Genomic DNA, 19,071 nt, shown 5'->3' on the forward strand with positions numbered 1-19,071 from the left:
TGCCAGTAACTAAAACTCAGAAGTCCCTTCTTACAAAAATGTGACATTATTTTTCCTGTATACATCATGAAATGTGTATAAAGTTGCTCTGATTTTCTGCTATGTTGTGATTGCTTTGCGATTGTTCTTTTTCTACATGATGTTTTGCATTAGGAGCTCTGATTTATTCATTTATCCATTCAACAAATATTTTCAGAGTCTCTGTGCTGGGCTTTGCTTTGGTCATTCTCTTACGCTATGCTCTTTCTGAGCCTGTGATGGACAGCACATCACTCTTCCACTTTCTGCCTGAAAAGATCAAGCAAATGCAAGTGTTTTCTATCATATTGTTTCTTAGAAATGGTTTTGTTTTTTTGTTAATAAACTGCTTGATTATTTCAAGGGAAAAGCAGAAGTGAGCAAATTCATAAGAAACTGCAAAGACTAGATCCTAGAATGTAAATACACAATAAACAGCTGTCCTTCCGCCCTTTAGAAAACCAATCTTGAAGAATATAAAAATCCTCTTGCTGCTTACATGTTTATAGTCAAAAATCGTGGTAGAAGAACATGATCCAGCGTGGATGTTAATGGTAGCAGTATTTTTTTCATTGTCAATTGTCACTGTTTCCTGAACACTGCCACCATTTTTGCTTGGGCTGAAGATGTTGTAAACCTAGAATTGACAACAAGAATATAATGAGTTTTTCATAAATCACATGCATTTGAAAGGCAGTTCTTCCAGCAAAAGCAAAATAAAGCTTTCTAATTTGTGAGCAAGTAATTAAAGGCTAAAACTTCCTCTCTGGAATCCTAGTCCAAAGTCCATGCTAAAATAAGAAAGCAAAATTTTTCTTCAGTTTGCTGTATCATATAAAGAAGAAGCAATGATATTACAGAAGACAGAGCACATTTTAAAGGAATGGGTTACATCTGTGAAGGCTTTGCCATTAGAAACGATTACCGCATCTTTTTCCTTACTGGTTATTTCTGGAATTCCATCTCAGGGTATATGAACTCTCTATTGTCCTTCAGATTCTCTTTTACCTTCCTTGACCTCTCCCAACATTTCTAAGGAAACAACATACCTCGTATCCATGAGACTGTGTCCCAAAGATGGCCAGCACCACAAGAAATGCCACCTGAAAAATAGAACAGTCACATCCGTTCCCTGTGGGGTTGTCACTGAGGGTGGGAAACAGAGGGGATAGACCCTGGACACCTAGAGACACTGATGAGTGGTCAAAAATGAAACGCAGTCCACTTCCAAAGTGGAAAACACTCACATTACTCATTCAACAGGCATTTGTTTATTTCAAGCCACTCATAAGACATAAGCCCCTTGTCACCTAGTTCCCAACATGATCACCACCTGGACAGCAGAGGTGTCTGTGCACCAGGGGCAGGTGAACAGAGTGGAAGGGTCTGTTGCACTATGAGTAAGCCCCCAAAACAATTCACACTGGCTTTGGATTACTTGTGAACAATGATGTCCTCTAGTTAAAAAAGAAAAGAAAATCTTTAATTCCTTGAGCCTGAAAACAGATTTAAAATATATTCATGAGTGACAAACACAGAATGGATTTCTAAGAGGAACTGTGAAAGCAGGATGCATTAGAATACAGTTAATTTTGAGGTTGGCATCAAGGAAAATCTCTATATCCTGCTAATCCATGCCTTCCATGGTTTTGTCAGGTGAGTGCCAGGCCAGCAGACAGCAAGCCTGACACAGAGGCAGATCCGATATTTTGCAGATATGTTGACCAATCCAACATGCTGACCTCAATTTTGTGCTCTCTTCAGAGCATCGTAGTGAACCTCTGTTCACTATCATTGAAAGCTTTCAATGGAGGAGAACTGTGGGAAGGGCAGCTACTTTAATGAACTGTCAGTGGGACTTTCTTACTTCCTTTTTCATTTCACTCCTAACATTGCTCGTGGTGGAGCGGGGAGGAGTACCTAACTAAAACCTGCTGCAGAAATCCAGGCTGCCCTCTTGCACAGAGGCACATCTTTACCCCAAGCCTCCTGCTCTATCAACCTGTGAGGCTCCGTTCTATTTAGTTCTACAATAGAGATTTGAATATGATGGTCAACTGACTAATAGTATGACTAGAAGGAGCTCAGGGAGGGTCCTCTGCCCCCAAATAACCTCCCACCCAACACCATGTTTAATATACCTTGGTTACAAGATCCGGGTTAGGTTTCCTCTTGGAAAATCAACAGACCCTGATACAGGAACCCTTCAAGCTCACAGCCTTTATCACTTAACACTTTGCTTTCTCCCTTAGCAACTAAATGGGAATAAGGGACAGAGACGAGGGGAAGGAATTCCTTTCTGGATCAGTGAGGCACTATGGAGACTGGGATCAGACGAAGAGCAGGAGCACTCATGAAAGGAATACTTTGCCTTAAGGGAGAATTTACACCGGAGGAATAGACACGGGTGACACTCGGCTGCTTAGATTTCACCTGACTGCTCCTGCAAGCAGGGCTTAACCTGGGTAAATTACATCCTAAATCCCTCCTTCACAGTCTTGCAAAACACACTCTGTTGTGTCTCCTCATCTGGAAAATAAGAATTATACTATCTAGCTTGCAGTGTTGATGCAATGAATAGGTGAAACCATTCCTATGAAATATTAGCCTAGGGTTTAATATGCATTTGGGAAACCACAGCTGCTATTATTACTATTACTGGCATTATTTTTAAAAATAGTAAATGTAATTGCTCTAAAATGCCTACATTCCTTACAAATTCTGAGATAAGGGATTAATATTAAACACCTTTCAAATTAAAATTACCTTCTTATATCCAATTTTTCCTTTTCTTTTTAAGTAAACATCACAAAATTAGACAAGGGACACACAAATATCCAACTTAGTGCTCAGCACTCTTTCTGCCAAAGACATTATTAATTTAATTACAGAAACTTAGAAGCATGCACAGGGTCTATCTAAGACCCCTGAAATCTTTGACATCACATATGAACAATCTCTGCAAGCACCACCACAAAGGTATCAAGAAGTATAAACAAATACTCACAAGACTTTTCATTTTGTCTGAAGGGAAGAAGGTGCTGGAGCAAGTGAAGGAGCCCAATACAGCTTCTACCCTTTATATTGGTTTTAAGATGTGGAAATCTCTTTTCCAAATGATCACATCTGCACAGATCATGTCCATATCTCTGACACACCCAGCAAACTCCTTTATCAGGATCGAGCGCCAAGCACACACCTGATATCAATGAAGCTCATTAGTCAGTAATGAAAATTCACCACTTGGTCACTATGCAAATATTTCCTGCTTATCTGTTCTGTGCTACATTCAAGATTTCAATTTCCACCCTTTAAAAATATTGCAAGATGCTTGTTCTACAGATAGACACATATGGACATATTCTTAAAATCGCTCTCGAAGGTAAAGTCCTTCCATAAGTCCTGAGTTGGGCCTGGACTCAGAGTCTTCTCATCACTGTCTTGCTTGTTGAATTCATCAACCTCAGGAAAGGACGTGAAACTAAAGGCCAGTACGGTGGCTGGGAGCCCTGCTTGGAGAATGACCAGCCTTATGACTTTATGTCTTTTTCCCTTTACAGTTGGTGGCAATTTCCAGAGCTTCCTGAAAAACAAGGCTCAGAAAGCACTCTGCCCGATTACCAGACCTATCCAAATGTGTACATTGAGCCTGGTCTATACTGTCATGAAAACTATGAGATAGGAATCTCCAAGTCATCTTGGAAAGCATTGAGAAATTTTCAGATTTTAAAAGAGAGCGAACACATTTTAATTCATATAATTGTTAATGCCACAATTAGAAGTAAATATCTAAATAGCATTGGCATAGGATATGAACTTATAAGGTAAGGAAATTTAAAAAGACACTGTGGTGGGCGTTTACTTCAGTGGTAAAGCATTTGCCTAGCATGTGTGAGGCCCAGGTTTTGATATCCAGCAGTGTGTGTGTGTGTGTGTGTGTGTGTGTAAAATAATTATATATATATATGTGTGTGTGTGTGTGTGTGTGTGTATGTAGTAATTTTGCAATTTACACATGTATATATATATATATATATATGGGTATGTATATAAATTATAAAATATTGAGAATCATTGCCATTTGCAAAGGGATACCATGAATAATATTCTTATCCTACAGCTGAAATAACTTTGTAATTAGCAGCTTTTAAAAAAAAATGTGTATTTTACAAAGTGGGTATTTGGGCAATTGGGGGGTTTCCTAGTTCACTGGAATTCCCCTACCCTGGATGTTCAGCTGGGGTGATTTCAAAATGTGCAGCTGTTTAATTTTTCTAAGACCCCAGCAGCAAAAAAGGATTGCAATTTCATACTACATTTGCAAATTTTCTCCCATATCTGGCTCCTTAGACTCCAAAAAAGACAAGGCCTCTAGACATTAGTGCTGATGGAAGTATTATTCCCTACCTTCCACTTTATCTCCTACCCTCTGCTTTCTCTCTTTCTCTCTCTCTCTCTCTCTCTCTCTCTCTCTCTCTCTCTCTCTCTCTCTCTCTCTCTCTCTGCCTCCTGGCTGCCATGAGTGGAGTATAAACATCCTTACACCATGATGTTCTGTGTCACCATGTGTCCAGAGCAATGGACTCAAACCACCATGGACTGAAAATAAACTTTTCCTCCTCTAAGTTGTTGTCCTTGGGTATTTTTGTCACAAAGACACAAAACCTGACTAACACATTAAGTAACTCCCTAGGGTCACTCAACGTGTAAGGGCAGGAGTGCAGAGCTGAGCACAATTCCACAGCGTTGTCCACCCTCTTAACTACAAGACAAAACGTCCTCCGGGATTAGTTGCTGGGTTAAGTGTAACTGCTTGCCCTGCTGAGATAGGGGCCTTAGCAAGGAGGCTTCTGCTTGCAGAATGCTACTTGACTGAAAGAAAGACTTGGAAATCCTTAGGACAACCCACAACTTAAGAGTGAAAACTTCAACAGGGGAAATAAGAATCTGTATTTGTAAAAGTTTCTATGAATGAAATTATGTCTAAGCTGTCAACTCCCTCCTGGGGCGGCGGGGGTGGAATCACGGATACAGAAGGGATGTGCTCACATCTTGGGTTTCTGGTGTGATGTTTCCGAGAAGGGGTGCAGGTGTGTGAGCTTCTAAAACTTCCAAGGGTTATTCTGACTGAAATAGCCATTCCTAGTCCCACCCTGCCTGCAACAAGGAAACGAAGACCATGCAGGATTAGGAACTTGCTCAAGTCTGTATACGGTCAGTGACAAAAGCAAGGCTCTCTCCCACACCTCTGGCTTTGATTCCAGTAATCCTTAGTAGGCAAATGACTGAAACCCTTGAAAAAAGTACTTCACTGAATGAAAGGATGGATACCTATTTATCCGCTCTACTGCATGGTCATTGCTTTGCTGAGATCAGCAGTAGGGACACCAACAGGTTTGCAAGTGGTCACATGCCCTGGACTATATGCCTTGCTTGGGACACAAGAGGTGTGCAGTCAACTAAAGCATTTCCCAAAAGAGTTGACCCAAACTACACCGTGACACCCGGCTCGCTATATCTTGTCAAGACTTGGCCTATTCAGACTTTTTAATTTTTGATGAGTGTCAAGTGATACTCATTGTGGGGCTAATGTGAACCACCTGATAACTACTGATATTAAGTATCTTTCTCATAACGTTTACCATTGTGATTTGCTCCTCTATAACTTACTGGTTTCACCCTTTGTCCATTTTTCTAATTTATGTGCATTTGAATTGCTACATCTGAGTTCTTTTTATATTCAGAATATGAATTTTCCGAAAGATAATTTTCTCCTGGCATACAGCTCATCTTGTACCAACCTTGTTTACGATGTGATTGGCTATACAGAAGTTTTGAATTTTAATGTCAAAATGAGCAATATTTTCTTTAATAATGTGTGCTTTGAGTCTTTCTTAAGAAACATTTCCAATGACTTTCATGTATTTTCCTACCTTTCCTTCAAGTCTTGTTTTTCACATTTAATTTTACTATTATTTTTTAGTATAGTATTAGGTTTCAGTCCAATTTTTTCCCCTTTTGGATATCTAGTTGTGCCAATATCTATTGCTGAATAGCTTAGCCTTTTTTTTTTTTTTCTGACTTATAAAGTCATGTTTTCCAAGTATGTATTAGCTAATCAGCTGATCATTTTCTATTTTACTGGTATATTTATTTATGAAAAAAAAAAAAAAAAAAAAACACTGACTGCTAGTGTTAATTTCACTGTCTCCATAAGTAAGTTTTGATATGAGGTAGATCCAGTCTCCCAGCCTTGCCGTTTTTCAAAATTATCCTGGTCATTCTCATGAGTTTTCTTCATTGTTTATTTTCCTTGTCATTGATTTCTACTCTACTAACCTCAGAATTAATTATTTTGCTAACTTTTTGAACTGAGTACCACCCATTTATGTTCAATACCTCTTGCCATTTTGTAAGGAAAGCATTCAAAAATATGTATTTAAGTACCTTTAAGTACCCTTCATTTGCATGCTTCATCAGGGTTTTGTTGTTGTTGTTGTTTTGGCATTGGGAATTTAACTCAGGGGCACTTGACCACTGAGCCACATCCCCAGCTCTTTTTATTTTGAGACAGGGTCTCCCTGAGTTACTTAGGGCCTCACTAAGTTGCTGAGGCTGACCTTGAACTTACACTCCTCCTGCCTCAGCCTCTCAAGTGGCTGGGATGACAGGTGCCTGCCACCTCTCGGCCCATATCAGTTCTTAATATTTCTTAATTTCCACCCTTAACCCACCAGTTGTCAAGGATATTTTTCAGTTTCATGAGTAAGGAGTTTTCTCCTCTCATGCTCTCTCTCTCCATTTCTCTCTCTCTCTCTCTCTCTCGCTCTCTCTCTCTCGCTTTCTCTCTCTCTTTCTCTCTCCTCTGTCCTTTTCAACCTCTTTCTTCTTCGTCATTTGTAAACATCCCATGTATATTTGAAATACATGTATTTCAAATGTGTATCCTCTGGTGATTACATTTGAAAAGGATTTTTCCACTAGATCAAGCTTATTAATTTTATTTTCCAAATACTACCTTATTCCTAATTTCGCAGCCACCTGATGCAACTAATTCTACTGCAGCTACATCAAGAATCGTCTTGGCGATGGCTCTTTTGTCTGATTCTGTGTGAGGTTTATGTGTGTTGCTCTGTGGAGCATGCAAGTTCGTCTTCAGCATGTCGTCCTGAAAAACAGGGTTTTCCATTTTTATTTTATGTAACATGTTCCACTTTGCCTCTGTTTGTGGCTTTGTTCTGCTTTGTTTTTTCTCTTAGTTTGCTTTCTTTGATATTCTTTGGGTGGTACACTTCTTTGGTCCTTTTATTTTGCATTATCTGTGTGGTATTGCTATAGATGTTTCTCTTGCATGTAGCATTTTATCAGTCTGACTCTCTCGAATTATGAATATTGCTTTTTTCTTCATCGTGGTTACTAATATATTTTAGACTTTTTTCTACTTTTTTGCTTTATTGAGTACTTATTGCTTTTTCTTTGCACTCCCTCCCATTTTTCTGCCTTCTTTGTGTACAGATTTTATTTTTACCTTTCCCCCATCTTTCTGATTTAATTTTCCTATTTAGTTCTTACTGTGGAATCTTTTTTTGTTCCTACCACAGAATTTTTATTTGAAGAAAACAGTTGTCTTCACATGAAATATTTTCAGGATAATAATATAAGGAAACAAAGCCTTCGGTGACTGGTAATTTTAAGTTCTGTACACATTTATAATTCTTTCAAACTCAAGTAAAAAAAAAAATAAGTCAGAAACGTTATTATTGAGCTTTACGAAGAGTGGAAACAAATTTTAAAAATAAAGATGAGAGAACAGATTGTGTGACACATTCTCCTGGGGTAGGGGATGTATATTTGCTTTAGAAAATCATCTGAAGTCCACATCCAACAGTGAGAACAAAGTACAGTAACAACTGTAATCACATTAACAAATTTAACACTTGTAATTTTGACAATTTGCAAACAAATGTTAAGATTCATGAAAATGAAATAATTGACACTCCTATGGAAGTATTCTTTGCAATCCATAAGAGGGCTACTGTGAAAAGCGTGTACTTAGTTAAGGAATAAGCCAAGCCAGGCCAAGAACCCAGACTCCACGTGTTAGCATGCTACCATTTTGCTGTCGCGGTCTTTTGAATGACCAGTTAATCCTGAGAAGTGAGAGAAAAATAATAGGAGATAATAAGGAAGGGAGGGAGAATGAGAGGGAGAAAGAGAGCTGTGTGTGAGAGGAGACAACTCTAGGAGAACTCAGATAAGCATGTTGCCCTCATCTATAGATGTAAGAATATGGCACGAGGCCCAGGCTGTGCTTACTGTGAAATCTTAATATGCATACTTAATTGCTCATATTGCCTACAAATACAAAAGACATCCTATGTTTTTATCTTCTTCCCCAAAGAGATAAAGAACTTAGTACCCTTTAAACAATTACAAAGCATGTTTTTCTACCCCAATATAGTCATCATTGTGTAGAGTTTTACTTTCACCTCTAAAAAAATTTTTTTTAAAAGTTAAACTTACCATAGATGGTTATTAAACTTACTATTTTATCAATTCCTATGCTAATTCTTTTTTCTTATATCCCCCAATTTTTCATCTCTTTTTGCTTATATGTCTTAATTGTTCTTTTATTGGGAGCCTGCCGATGCTAAACATGCTCAGACTTTTCATGTTTGAAAGTGTCTTTGTTTTCTCCTCTCTAGCATTATTTCATTGCCTCTTGGCACTTACTGTTGCTGACATGAACATGCTACCTGTGTAATTATGATCTTCCTAATTCTCTCTTTTTCATAGTCACATGCAATTTTATTCCAGCATGTTTTGTTTAATAATTTCTTATATATGTAATACCTTCATTTATATCTTCGAGTGTCTTAAATACACACACACACACACACACACACACACACACACACACACATATATATTCTAACTACTGGATTGTTCAAACCAAATGGTAAATACACACCAATTACTGATATGGTGAGTTGCTTATCTTGACAAGCACACCCATTTTAGGCCCACTTTAACTATCACCCTTTTAATTTTAAAAACTAAATCTCTGTTTTTATAATATTTTTCAGGCATTTCTATCTGCCTGTACTATAATAAGCAAGCTCACCATGTCTAAAATAAAAATAGTTGCTTTCTTTCCCCAAAGTAGCTCTTACTATGGATGCCATTGTTTCTGTTGACAATTCCTTCAGGTCTTCCTTGATTCTTCTGCCATGTCTTGCCTTTCCCCTAGATGTCTTTCTTTCCCATCCATCATCCATCCTAACCTCCATTCCTTGTCCCCACCACTGCACACTCCCTAGGACAATGACCTTTATTAGTTAAAATCATCGGCACTAGCTACCATAGCAAGCAATGCCTAAATCATGATGATTTGGAAAAAAAAAAAAAAAAAAATTATTTCTAATTCACATGAAGACCAGTTTAGCTGATGCTCTGGGTGGGTAGCTCCCCTCCAAGTAATGAATCATGGATTTTAGCTTCTGCCTTATGTGGCTTCTCCAGCTTCAGGATTATCCTGGTATCCTCCAGGTGGTAAAAGGAGCGTTAGACAACAGTAAGGTTAGATCAACACCTGCTTTAACTTCTTCAGACTGAGAGTGGCCACCTCTGCTCACTGTTCGTTAGCAAAGAGCAGTCACCCGGCCCCATCTCGTTGTCAGGGAAATGGAGCTCAGCCCCGTGCCTAAGAAGCTGGTCTATACCAAAGGACCAAAATTGTCTTCCTGTCTCCAGGTTGCCCATCATTTCATCCACACCATCACTATTAATTCATGGCCTGAAAACACCACTTTGCCTACATTTCTCTTTGTTCAAATTCTTTTTAAAATTCTCCATCAAGTAAAGGATAAGTTTAAAACTTGGCATTTAACTCACTCTACAGTCTTGTTCCAAAGTAACTTCCCCAAGTGGTATGAGAAAAGGTGCTATAGTTAGAATCTTAATTCCCTGCAAAGGCCCAGTGTTGAAGGCTTAGTCATTAGCCGCCTGTAATGCTATTGGGAGGTGGTGTGCCTCTTAGGAGGTAGAGTCTAGTAGAAGGAAGTTAGTTCATTGGAAGTATGACCTTGAAAAGGATACTAGTACCCCAGCCCCTTCCTATCTGTTCCTCTTTCTTCCCAGCTGCCATGAGATGAACAGGCCTTTGAATCCTTTGAAACCATGAGCCAAAATAAACTTTTCCTCCTTTTAAGTTGATCACCTCAGGGATTTTGTCACAGTAACAGAAAGCTGACTAATACAAAAGGAAATATTCTAAATGAAAGAAAGAAATAGAAAGAGTCTCATGTATTGAATTGCCACAAAAGACACTCAAGTCATCCTATTGTACTTTCCTAATTTTTCTCTGCATATTACTGGCTCCCCACCTTTATCATGCTATTCTTCCATAAAATTCTTTTAAAAATAATTTCTAAATAACCAATAGGGTAAGGAGAAAGTCATGGGGAATTAGAAAATAATTTGAATTAAATGGAAGCAAAAATACAACATAAAATTTGTAGGATACAGCTTAAGCAGTGTGTAGAGAAAACATTTTAGCATTTAATTCTTACATTAGGGAAGAAAGGGTCTTGAATAAAAGGTCTAAGCACCTACCTTAAGAAATTTGAAAACAGATATCATATTAACTCCAAATAAGGCACAAAGCAAGAAATAATCAAGATAAGAACAGAAACCAAAGAACTGAAAAATAGAAAAACAAGAATGGTTTATTTAAATGATCAAATAGCTAAATCTCTAACCAAACTTTAACATAAAAAAATAAATAAATAAACCCATCAATAAATGGGCAAAGGGACTAAACAGATGTTGCCGCCCGCAGCAACAATCCCGCAGATATTTGTTACCACCTGCAGCAACAATTGCACGGGTATTTATCGGAGGTGGACTGGAAATAAATTACTTCTATTCCTGTGCTGCTTCCTTGATTGTTTGCTTGTTCACTAGTTTATAGAGGAAAAGAGGCTTACTTGATTTTAGAGGAAGAGAGGCTTTGAGAGGAAGATAGGCTTTGCTTATAGAGGAAGTTTTAGAGAAAGACAGGCTTCTACGCTTATCAGAGATCTGTCTCTTCTTAGAGTTCTGCTGCTTCTTAGAGGTGCATCCTGCATCCTGTGAACTAAAGGTGCATACTAGAGGTGCGTGCTAAAGGTGCTGTCTATCTGAGGTGTTTCTCAGTGATGCGTCCCGTGTACTGCGATCTGTGATCTGCAACCTAGAGGTGTGTTCTCAGTTCTCCGCCCTGTGATCTGCGACCTGCCATCTGCCTTCTGCCTCCTGCTTGCTGCTTACTGCTGCTGCTTTCTGCTTGCTGCTGCTTCTCCTTGCCTTCTGCCTACTGCCCACTTACATTCCCTCCAGGAGGCCGAGGGCAGGGCCACACCAGTTAAGTGAAGATCAGCTGCCCAATCATGGCAAGGTCAAAACGAGCAGGCCCGAGCAGGAGCACTCAGAAACACCTGTGCACACGTTGTGTGCGTGGACTTAATTGAATACGGCCAATGACAAAACACCTGGGTGTGCCTACGTTAATCAACCTCCTCACTGCCGATGCGATCAAAACAACTTCTGGCTGGCTGCCAGGCACCATCTTGGCATAGTCTGTATGGCATAGCCCCGCAACAAACAGACACTTGTTAAAAGAAGAAATGTGGTCAACAAATATATGAAAAAATGTTTACCATCTCTAGCAATTAGAGAAATGCAAATTAAAACTACACTGGAATTTCACTCCAGTCAGAATGGCAATTATCAAGAATACAAATAACAATAAATGTTGGCAAGGTTGTGGGGGAAATGGAACACTCATTGTTAGTGGGACTGCAAATTCATGCAACCACTATGGAAAGCAGTATGAAGATTCCTCAAAAAACTAGAACTGAAACCACTGTTTGACTAATTATACCACTCCCCAGTTTATATCCAAAGAATTTTAAATCAGCGGTACTGCAGTGACAAAGCCACATCAATGTTTATAGGAGCTCAATTCACAATAAATAAGCTATGGAGCCAACTTAGATGCCCTTCAATAGATGAATGGATAAAGAAAATGTGGTATATATACACAATGGAATATTAGTCAGTCATAAAGAAAAATGACTTTATTACACTTGCCAATAAATAGACAGATCTGGAGACTATCATGCTAAGTGAAATAAGCCAATCTCCAAAACCAAAGGTTGAATGTTTTCTCTGATATGTAGAAATAATACATATTAATACATCACAATAAGTGGGGAGTGGGATAGAAGTTCAGTGGAGCAAAGGGCAATAAGGGGAATGGAGGGGGAGGGGAAAAGGAAAGAGAGTAGAAGGAATCTGACATAACTTTCTTTTGTACATATAGGAATGTACCACAATGAATCTCACTCTTGTGTACATTCACAAGAAATTAATTTTTAAAAAAATACAGGGAAGGGAGCAGAAGGTGAGGAGAGGGAGGGGAAGGAAAGGTACTGGGGTCTGAATTTGAGCAAGATATATTCCATGCATGAATGGATTCTACCATCAGATATAACTAAAATGAACCAAAACAAAAAACAAACAAACAAAAAAACTTGGTGTCCACAAGCTGAAGAACCAAGATGAAATGTCCAAACTTCTCATAAGGCACAAACTACCAAAGTTCACCCAAGAAGAAACAAACAACCTGAGCAGCTTCTACATCAGTACTTTAAAATAGAATGTGTAACTAGAAACTACACAAAGGTAACCCCAGGACCACATAGCTTCACAGATAAATTCTACCAAGCATATAAGGAGAAAATAATATCAATCCTATGCACATTCTTCTAGAAATAGGAAAGGAGAGAGAAATTCCCTACTTACAGTTAAGGTCAGTATTACTCTGATATTAGAGGAAAGAAACTACAAACCAAAATCCTTCATGAATATAGATAAAAAGAATCTTCAAAAATGTTAGCCTATTGAACACAACAACATATAAAAATAATCATACATCATGATCAAATGAAGTTTTTTCTGTGATGTTAGGATTTTTGACAACTCTTGAAAATCAACCAATACAATCCAACCTATTATAAACTGAAAATGAAAAGTTATATGATAATTTTGATGGTTGCAAGAAAGCATTTGGCAAAATTCAACATACCGATGATAGCAACTCTTAGAAAATGAGGAGTAGGAAGGAATTGCTATATCCTGTTGAAGGGAATCTGCAAAAAATAGAAAACTTTCAGCTAATGTAATACCTTGAAACTCACAAAACATGAATAAATCGGATGTCAATAAAGTTACTACTTTTGTTCTTTCAAAGATATTCTCAAGAATATGAAACTAAAAGCCATAGACTGGGAGAAAATAGTTGCAAAATACATATTTGATAAAAAGAACTGATATCTAGAATATGTGAAAAACTCTCAAATTCAAGAAAACATACCATTTTAAAAACAAGCAGAAGATTTGAGGAGGTAAGTTACCAAAGAAGATATACAAATGAGCCAGGTGTGGTGGTGCATGCCTGTAATCCCAGCAGCTCAGGAGACTGAGGCAGGAGGATCTCAAATTCAAAAACAGACTCAGCAGAAGCAAGACTCTAAGCAACTCAGTGAGACCCTGTCTCAAAATAAAATATGAAATAAGGCTGTGGATGTGGCTCAGTGTTTGATTGCCCCTGAGTTCAATCCCTGGTATCAAAAAAGAAGAAGAAAAAGAAGAAATACAAAGGCAAGTTGATACATAAATAGATGCTCAGCTTAATTGATAATTAAGGAAATACAAATTAAAGTCATGAAGTTGTACCACTATCCACCCATCAGAATAGCTAAAACAACAAACATGGAAACAGATTGAAAAATATTTTTAAATTATGAATGGAGGACCTGGAACAATTATGCATTGCTGGTGGAAATGCAAGATGGCAAGACCATTATGGAAAACAATTTGGCAATTTCTCGCAAAGTTACCTGTTATTACCATACGACCCAACAATCCCATTCCTGGATATCTAATCAAGGGAAATGAAAATATGTAGCCACATTAGAACCTGTGCATGAATATTTGTAGTGACTTTCCATTTTCCAAAAGCAGAAACAACCCAAATGCCTTTCAACTTGTAAATGACTAGCTAAACCATGATCTATATATGTAAGATACTACTTTATGATGAAAAAATCAATAAGAAAGGATATACCTCAACACATAATAATCTCAAATGCATTGTTCTGAGGGACGCCCCTAGTGTTTATACACACACAGTACACACAAACCAACTGTCAATCAGATTAACATAAAACATCATACAGAAGAACTGTTGACCTCAATTCTGTCACCTAATACATCATGCTCAGCTTTCAATACAAAAATTTAAAGGTATGCAAAAAGACAAGAAAAAATAAAATCTGAAGAAACAAACGGAGCCCTAGAACTAGACTTCTGCAGCAGGAATATTGAAATTTTCAAATAGGCAATTTAAACCAAAACAAAGTGAAAATCTTGAAAGAAGTCAGAGGGGGTAAAATACCAGATCAATAGAGAAAAAAGCATAAGAATTACACTGTATTTGTCTTCAGAAGTTACACAAGCAAAAACTTGACTGAACTATTTAAATATTTAAGGTATTAAAAGAAAAAATACTGAGAATTCTATATCCAGCAAAATTATCCTTCAAAAATGAAGAGAAAATACTTCCTCAAACAAAAACTGAGGGAGTTCATTACCAACAAACCAACCCTGCAAAAAATATTACAAAGTCTCCAGGCAGAGGGAAAATAATATAGACCAGAAATTCAGATCTACACAAAGAAAGAAAAATCATCAGAAAAGGAATAAGCCAAAGTAAAATAAAAATCTCTTATTTTATTATTCATAATGGACAAATATTTATTCAAAGTAATGATAATAGCAATGCATTGTGAGATTATAGCATAGGGATAAGTGAAAGGAAGGGACAGGGAGAAAGAGGTGGGAATACCCTGCTACCAGGTACCAGTCTACCTTTGAAGCAGCACAGTATTATTTGAAAGTAGACTTAGATTAGCTGTAAATATTTTTTAATTATTTTTTTTATTTTTACAGACTGCATTTTGATTCATTTTACACAAATGAGGTATATCTTTTCGTTTCTGTGGTTGTGCACGACGTAGTTTCATACCATTTGTGTAATCATATATGTACGTAGAGTAATGATGTCTGTCTCATTCCACCATCTTTCATACCCCCTCCCTCCCATTTCCCTCTGTATAATCTAAAGTTCCTCCATTCCTCTCTCACCCTCCACCCCCCACCCCCATTATATATCATCATCCACTTATCAGGGAAAAACTCAGCGACCGCTAAAACACAAACAAATAAATAAACAAACTACAAATTATGTTTGATATGCCAAAATAGGAAAGAAAATAGTATCACATAAAATGCTCAGTTAAAACCAGAGAAAGAAAAACAGAAACAAAAAAGTACAATGAAAAGTTACAGATATCATAGATATTAATCAAATGATATCAATAACCACTTTGAATGTGAAAGATCTAAATACACTAAGGAAAATAGAGATTATCAGAACTGGTTAAAAAAACAAGACTCAGCTGGAAAAACCCACTTTAAATATAAAGACATCATTTTGGAGATTAGTGCTTTATCTGAAGTGCATGTGGAAAAGATTTTCTCCCACTCTGTAGGCTCTCTTTTCGTTGCATTATTGATTGTATCCTTTGCCGAGAAAGTTTTTTAGTTTGAATCCATCTCATTTATTGATTCTTACTTTGATTTCTTGCGCTTCAGGAGTCTTGTTAAGGAAGTCTGGTCCTAAGCCTACGTGATGAAGATTCAGGCCTACTTTTTCTTCTATATGGTGCAGGGTCTATGGTCTAATTCCTAGGTCCTTGATCCATTTTGAGTTGAGTTTTATGCAGGGTGAGAGATAGGGGTTTAATTTCATTTACTACATATGGATTTTCAGTTTTCCCAGCACTATTTGTTGAAGAGGCTATCATTTCTCCATTGTATGTTTTCGACTCCTTTGTCTAGAATGATATAACAGTACTTATGTGGGTTTTCTCTGTGTCTTCTATTCTGTACCATTAGTCTGTCTATTTTGGTGCCAATACCATGCCATTTTTGTTACTTTTGCTCTGTAGTATAGTTTAAGGTATTGTGATGCCTCCTGCTTCACTCTTCCTGCTAAGGATTGCTTTGGCTATTCGAGGTCTCTTATTTTTCCAGGTGAATTTCATGATTGCTTTCTCTATTTCTATGAGGAACGTCATTGGGATTTTGATTGGAATATTGGAATTGCATTGAATCTGTATAGCACTTTTGGTAGTATGGCCATTTTGACAATATTAATTCTGCCTATCCAAGAACATGGGAGTTCTTTCCATCTTCTAAGGTTTTCGTTAATTTCTTTCTTTAGTGTTCTGTAGTTTTCATTGTAGAGGTCTTTCACCTCTTTTGTGAGATTAATTTCCAAGTATTTTATTTTTTGAGGCTATTGTGAATGGAGTGGTTTTCCTAATTTCTCTTTCAGAAGATTCATCACTTATGAATAGACAAGGCATTAGATTTATGTGTATTGATTTTATATCCTGCTACTTTGCTGAATTCATTTATTAGTTCTAGAAGTTTTCTGGTGGAGTTTTTGGATTCTCTAAATATAGAATCATGTTGTCAGCAAATAGTAATAGCTTGAGTTCTTCTTTTCCTATTCAATCAATAAATGGGATGGACTCAAACTAAAAAGCTTTTTCTCAGCAAAGGATACAACCAAGAATGTGAAGAGAGAGGCTACAGAGTGGGAGAAAATCTTTTCCACATGCACTTCTGATAGAGCTCTAATCTCCAATATTTATGAAGAACTTACAAAACTTTACACCAGACATACAAAGAACCCAATCAATAAATGGGCCAAGGAACTTTACAGATGAAGATATACAGATGACTAACAAATATATGAAAAAGTGTGCAACATCTCTAGTAATTAGAGAAATGCAAATTAAGACAACTCTAAGATTTCATCTTACTCCAATTACAATGGCTATTATCAAGAACACAAGTGTTGGTGTGGATGTGGGGAAAAATACACACTTGTATATTGCCAGTAGAGTTGCAAATTGGTGCAGCCACTCTGGAAAGCAGTGTGGAGGATCCTCAGAAAACTTGAAATGGACCCACCTTTTGATCCAGCTATTCCATTCCTTGGTTTATACTCAAAGGACTTAAAATCAGCATACTATAGTGATGCAGCCACTTCACTGTTTATAGCAGTTCAATTCACAATAGCTAGATTGTGTAACCAACCTACATGCCCTTCAATAGATGAATGGATACAGAAAATGTGGTATATATACACAATGGAATATTATTCAGCCATAAAGAAGAATAAAATTGTGGCATTTGCAGGTAAATGGATGAAATTGGAGAATATCATGCTAAGTGAAATAAGCCAATCCCAAAAAACCAAAGGCTGAATGTTTTCCCTGATAATGGAAATGGGAAATAATGGGGGGTGGGGCGGTGGGAGGTAAGAGAAGAATGGAGGAAATTTTTGTAGAGGAAAATGAGAGGGGGAAGGGGTGGGGTATTAGAGATGGTGGAATGAGACAGACATCATTACTCTACATACAAGTATGATTACATGAATGGTGTGAATCTACATTGTGTACAACCATAGAAATTAAAAGTTGTACCCCATTTGTGTACATTGAATCAAGATGCAGTCTGTAAAAATAAAAAAATAAAAAATATATAAAGACATCAATTGAAAACAGATGGGGAGAAATATACTGCCTAATGCTAATCAAAAGGCAGCTGGAGCAGCTGTATTCATTTCAAACAAAGCAGACTTCAGATTAGGGAGGATTATCAGTGATAAAGATGATTTACATAATTATAAAAGAATCAGTTCTTCCAGAGGCTATAACAAACTAACAATTATGTGCCTAACAGCAGAGCCTCAAGATATGTGAGGCAGACTGGGCTGGTGGCGCACGCCTGCAATCCCAGCGACTCAAGAGGCAAAGGCAGGAAGATCACAAGTTCAAGGGGAGCTTCAGCAACTCAGTGAGACCCTGTCTCAAAATAAAAATTTAAGAAGGCCTGGGATGTAGCTCCCTAGGGGTGTGTATGTGTGTGTGTGTGTGTGTGTGTGCGTGTGTGATAATTAGAAATTTTCTAAACCTTTCAATTTTTCTGTGAACCTAAGACTTCTCTAAAAATAAAATTTGTTTTTAATAACTTGTGAAATATAAATATCCCTTTATTGATGGAACTACAAAAAATAGACAAACTCACTGATAGCTGGAGAATTCAATACTCTTCTGTCAGTCATTGGTAGATTATGTAAGCAGAAAATCAGTAAGGATATAGTCAAACTGAGCAGCACTAGCAAGAAATTAGAGCCATTTGACATTTACAGAATACTTCATCCACAACAGCAGAATACAGGTGTTCCTCAAGCTTCTATGAAACCCTCTTCACAGTAGACCACATTCTGGCCCACAAAATGCACGTTCACAAATGTAAAAGAATAGAATTACAAAGCATATTCTCAAACCACTATGGAATTAAGTTAGAAATCAATAACAGAAATATAACTGGAAAATCCCCAAATATTTGAAGACTGAACAACATATTTCTTTTTTTAACTTTATTTTGATTCATTGTACACAAGTGGGGTACAACTTTTGTTTCTCTGGTTGTGCATGATGTAGAGTCACACCATTTGTGTAATCATACATGTACATAGGGTCATGATGTTTGTCTCATTCTATTATCTTTCCTTCCCTCCGCCCTCATTTTCCTCTACACAATCCATCCTTTCTCCATTCTCCCACCCCCGCTTATGTATCATCATCCACTTATCAGAGAAATCATTCCACCTTTGGTTTTTCAGGACTGGCTTACCTCACTTCGCATGTTATTCTCCAATTCCATTCATTTTCCTGTAAATGCCATAGTTTTATTCTTCTTTATGGCTGAATAATATTCCATTGTGAATATATACCAGTTTCTGTATCCATTCATCTAGGTTGGTTCCACAATCTAGCTATTGTGAATTGAGCAGCTATGAACATTGAT

At 37.4% G+C, this 19,071-nt stretch overlaps 1 protein-coding gene across 1 annotated transcript in view; it reads right to left on the bottom strand.

The window, feature by feature from the left end:
* GKN2 (gastrokine 2) overlaps nt 1-19,071 on the bottom strand; it is a 62,472-nt gene that overhangs the window by 3,454 nt on the left and 39,947 nt on the right. The window contains exons 2-3 of the mRNA XM_079110880.1: nt 1,068-1,121; nt 518-655 (exon numbers count right to left, since the gene is read on the bottom strand). Of these exons, the coding sequence (XP_078967006.1) occupies nt 518-655; nt 1,068-1,121 (192 nt within the window). The remainder of the gene's footprint in view (nt 1-517; nt 656-1,067; nt 1,122-19,071) is intronic.

Source organism: Sciurus vulgaris, assembly GCF_902686455.1.
Source record: "Sciurus vulgaris genome assembly, chromosome: 14".
Taxonomy (NCBI): domain Eukaryota; kingdom Metazoa; phylum Chordata; class Mammalia; order Rodentia; family Sciuridae; genus Sciurus; species Sciurus vulgaris.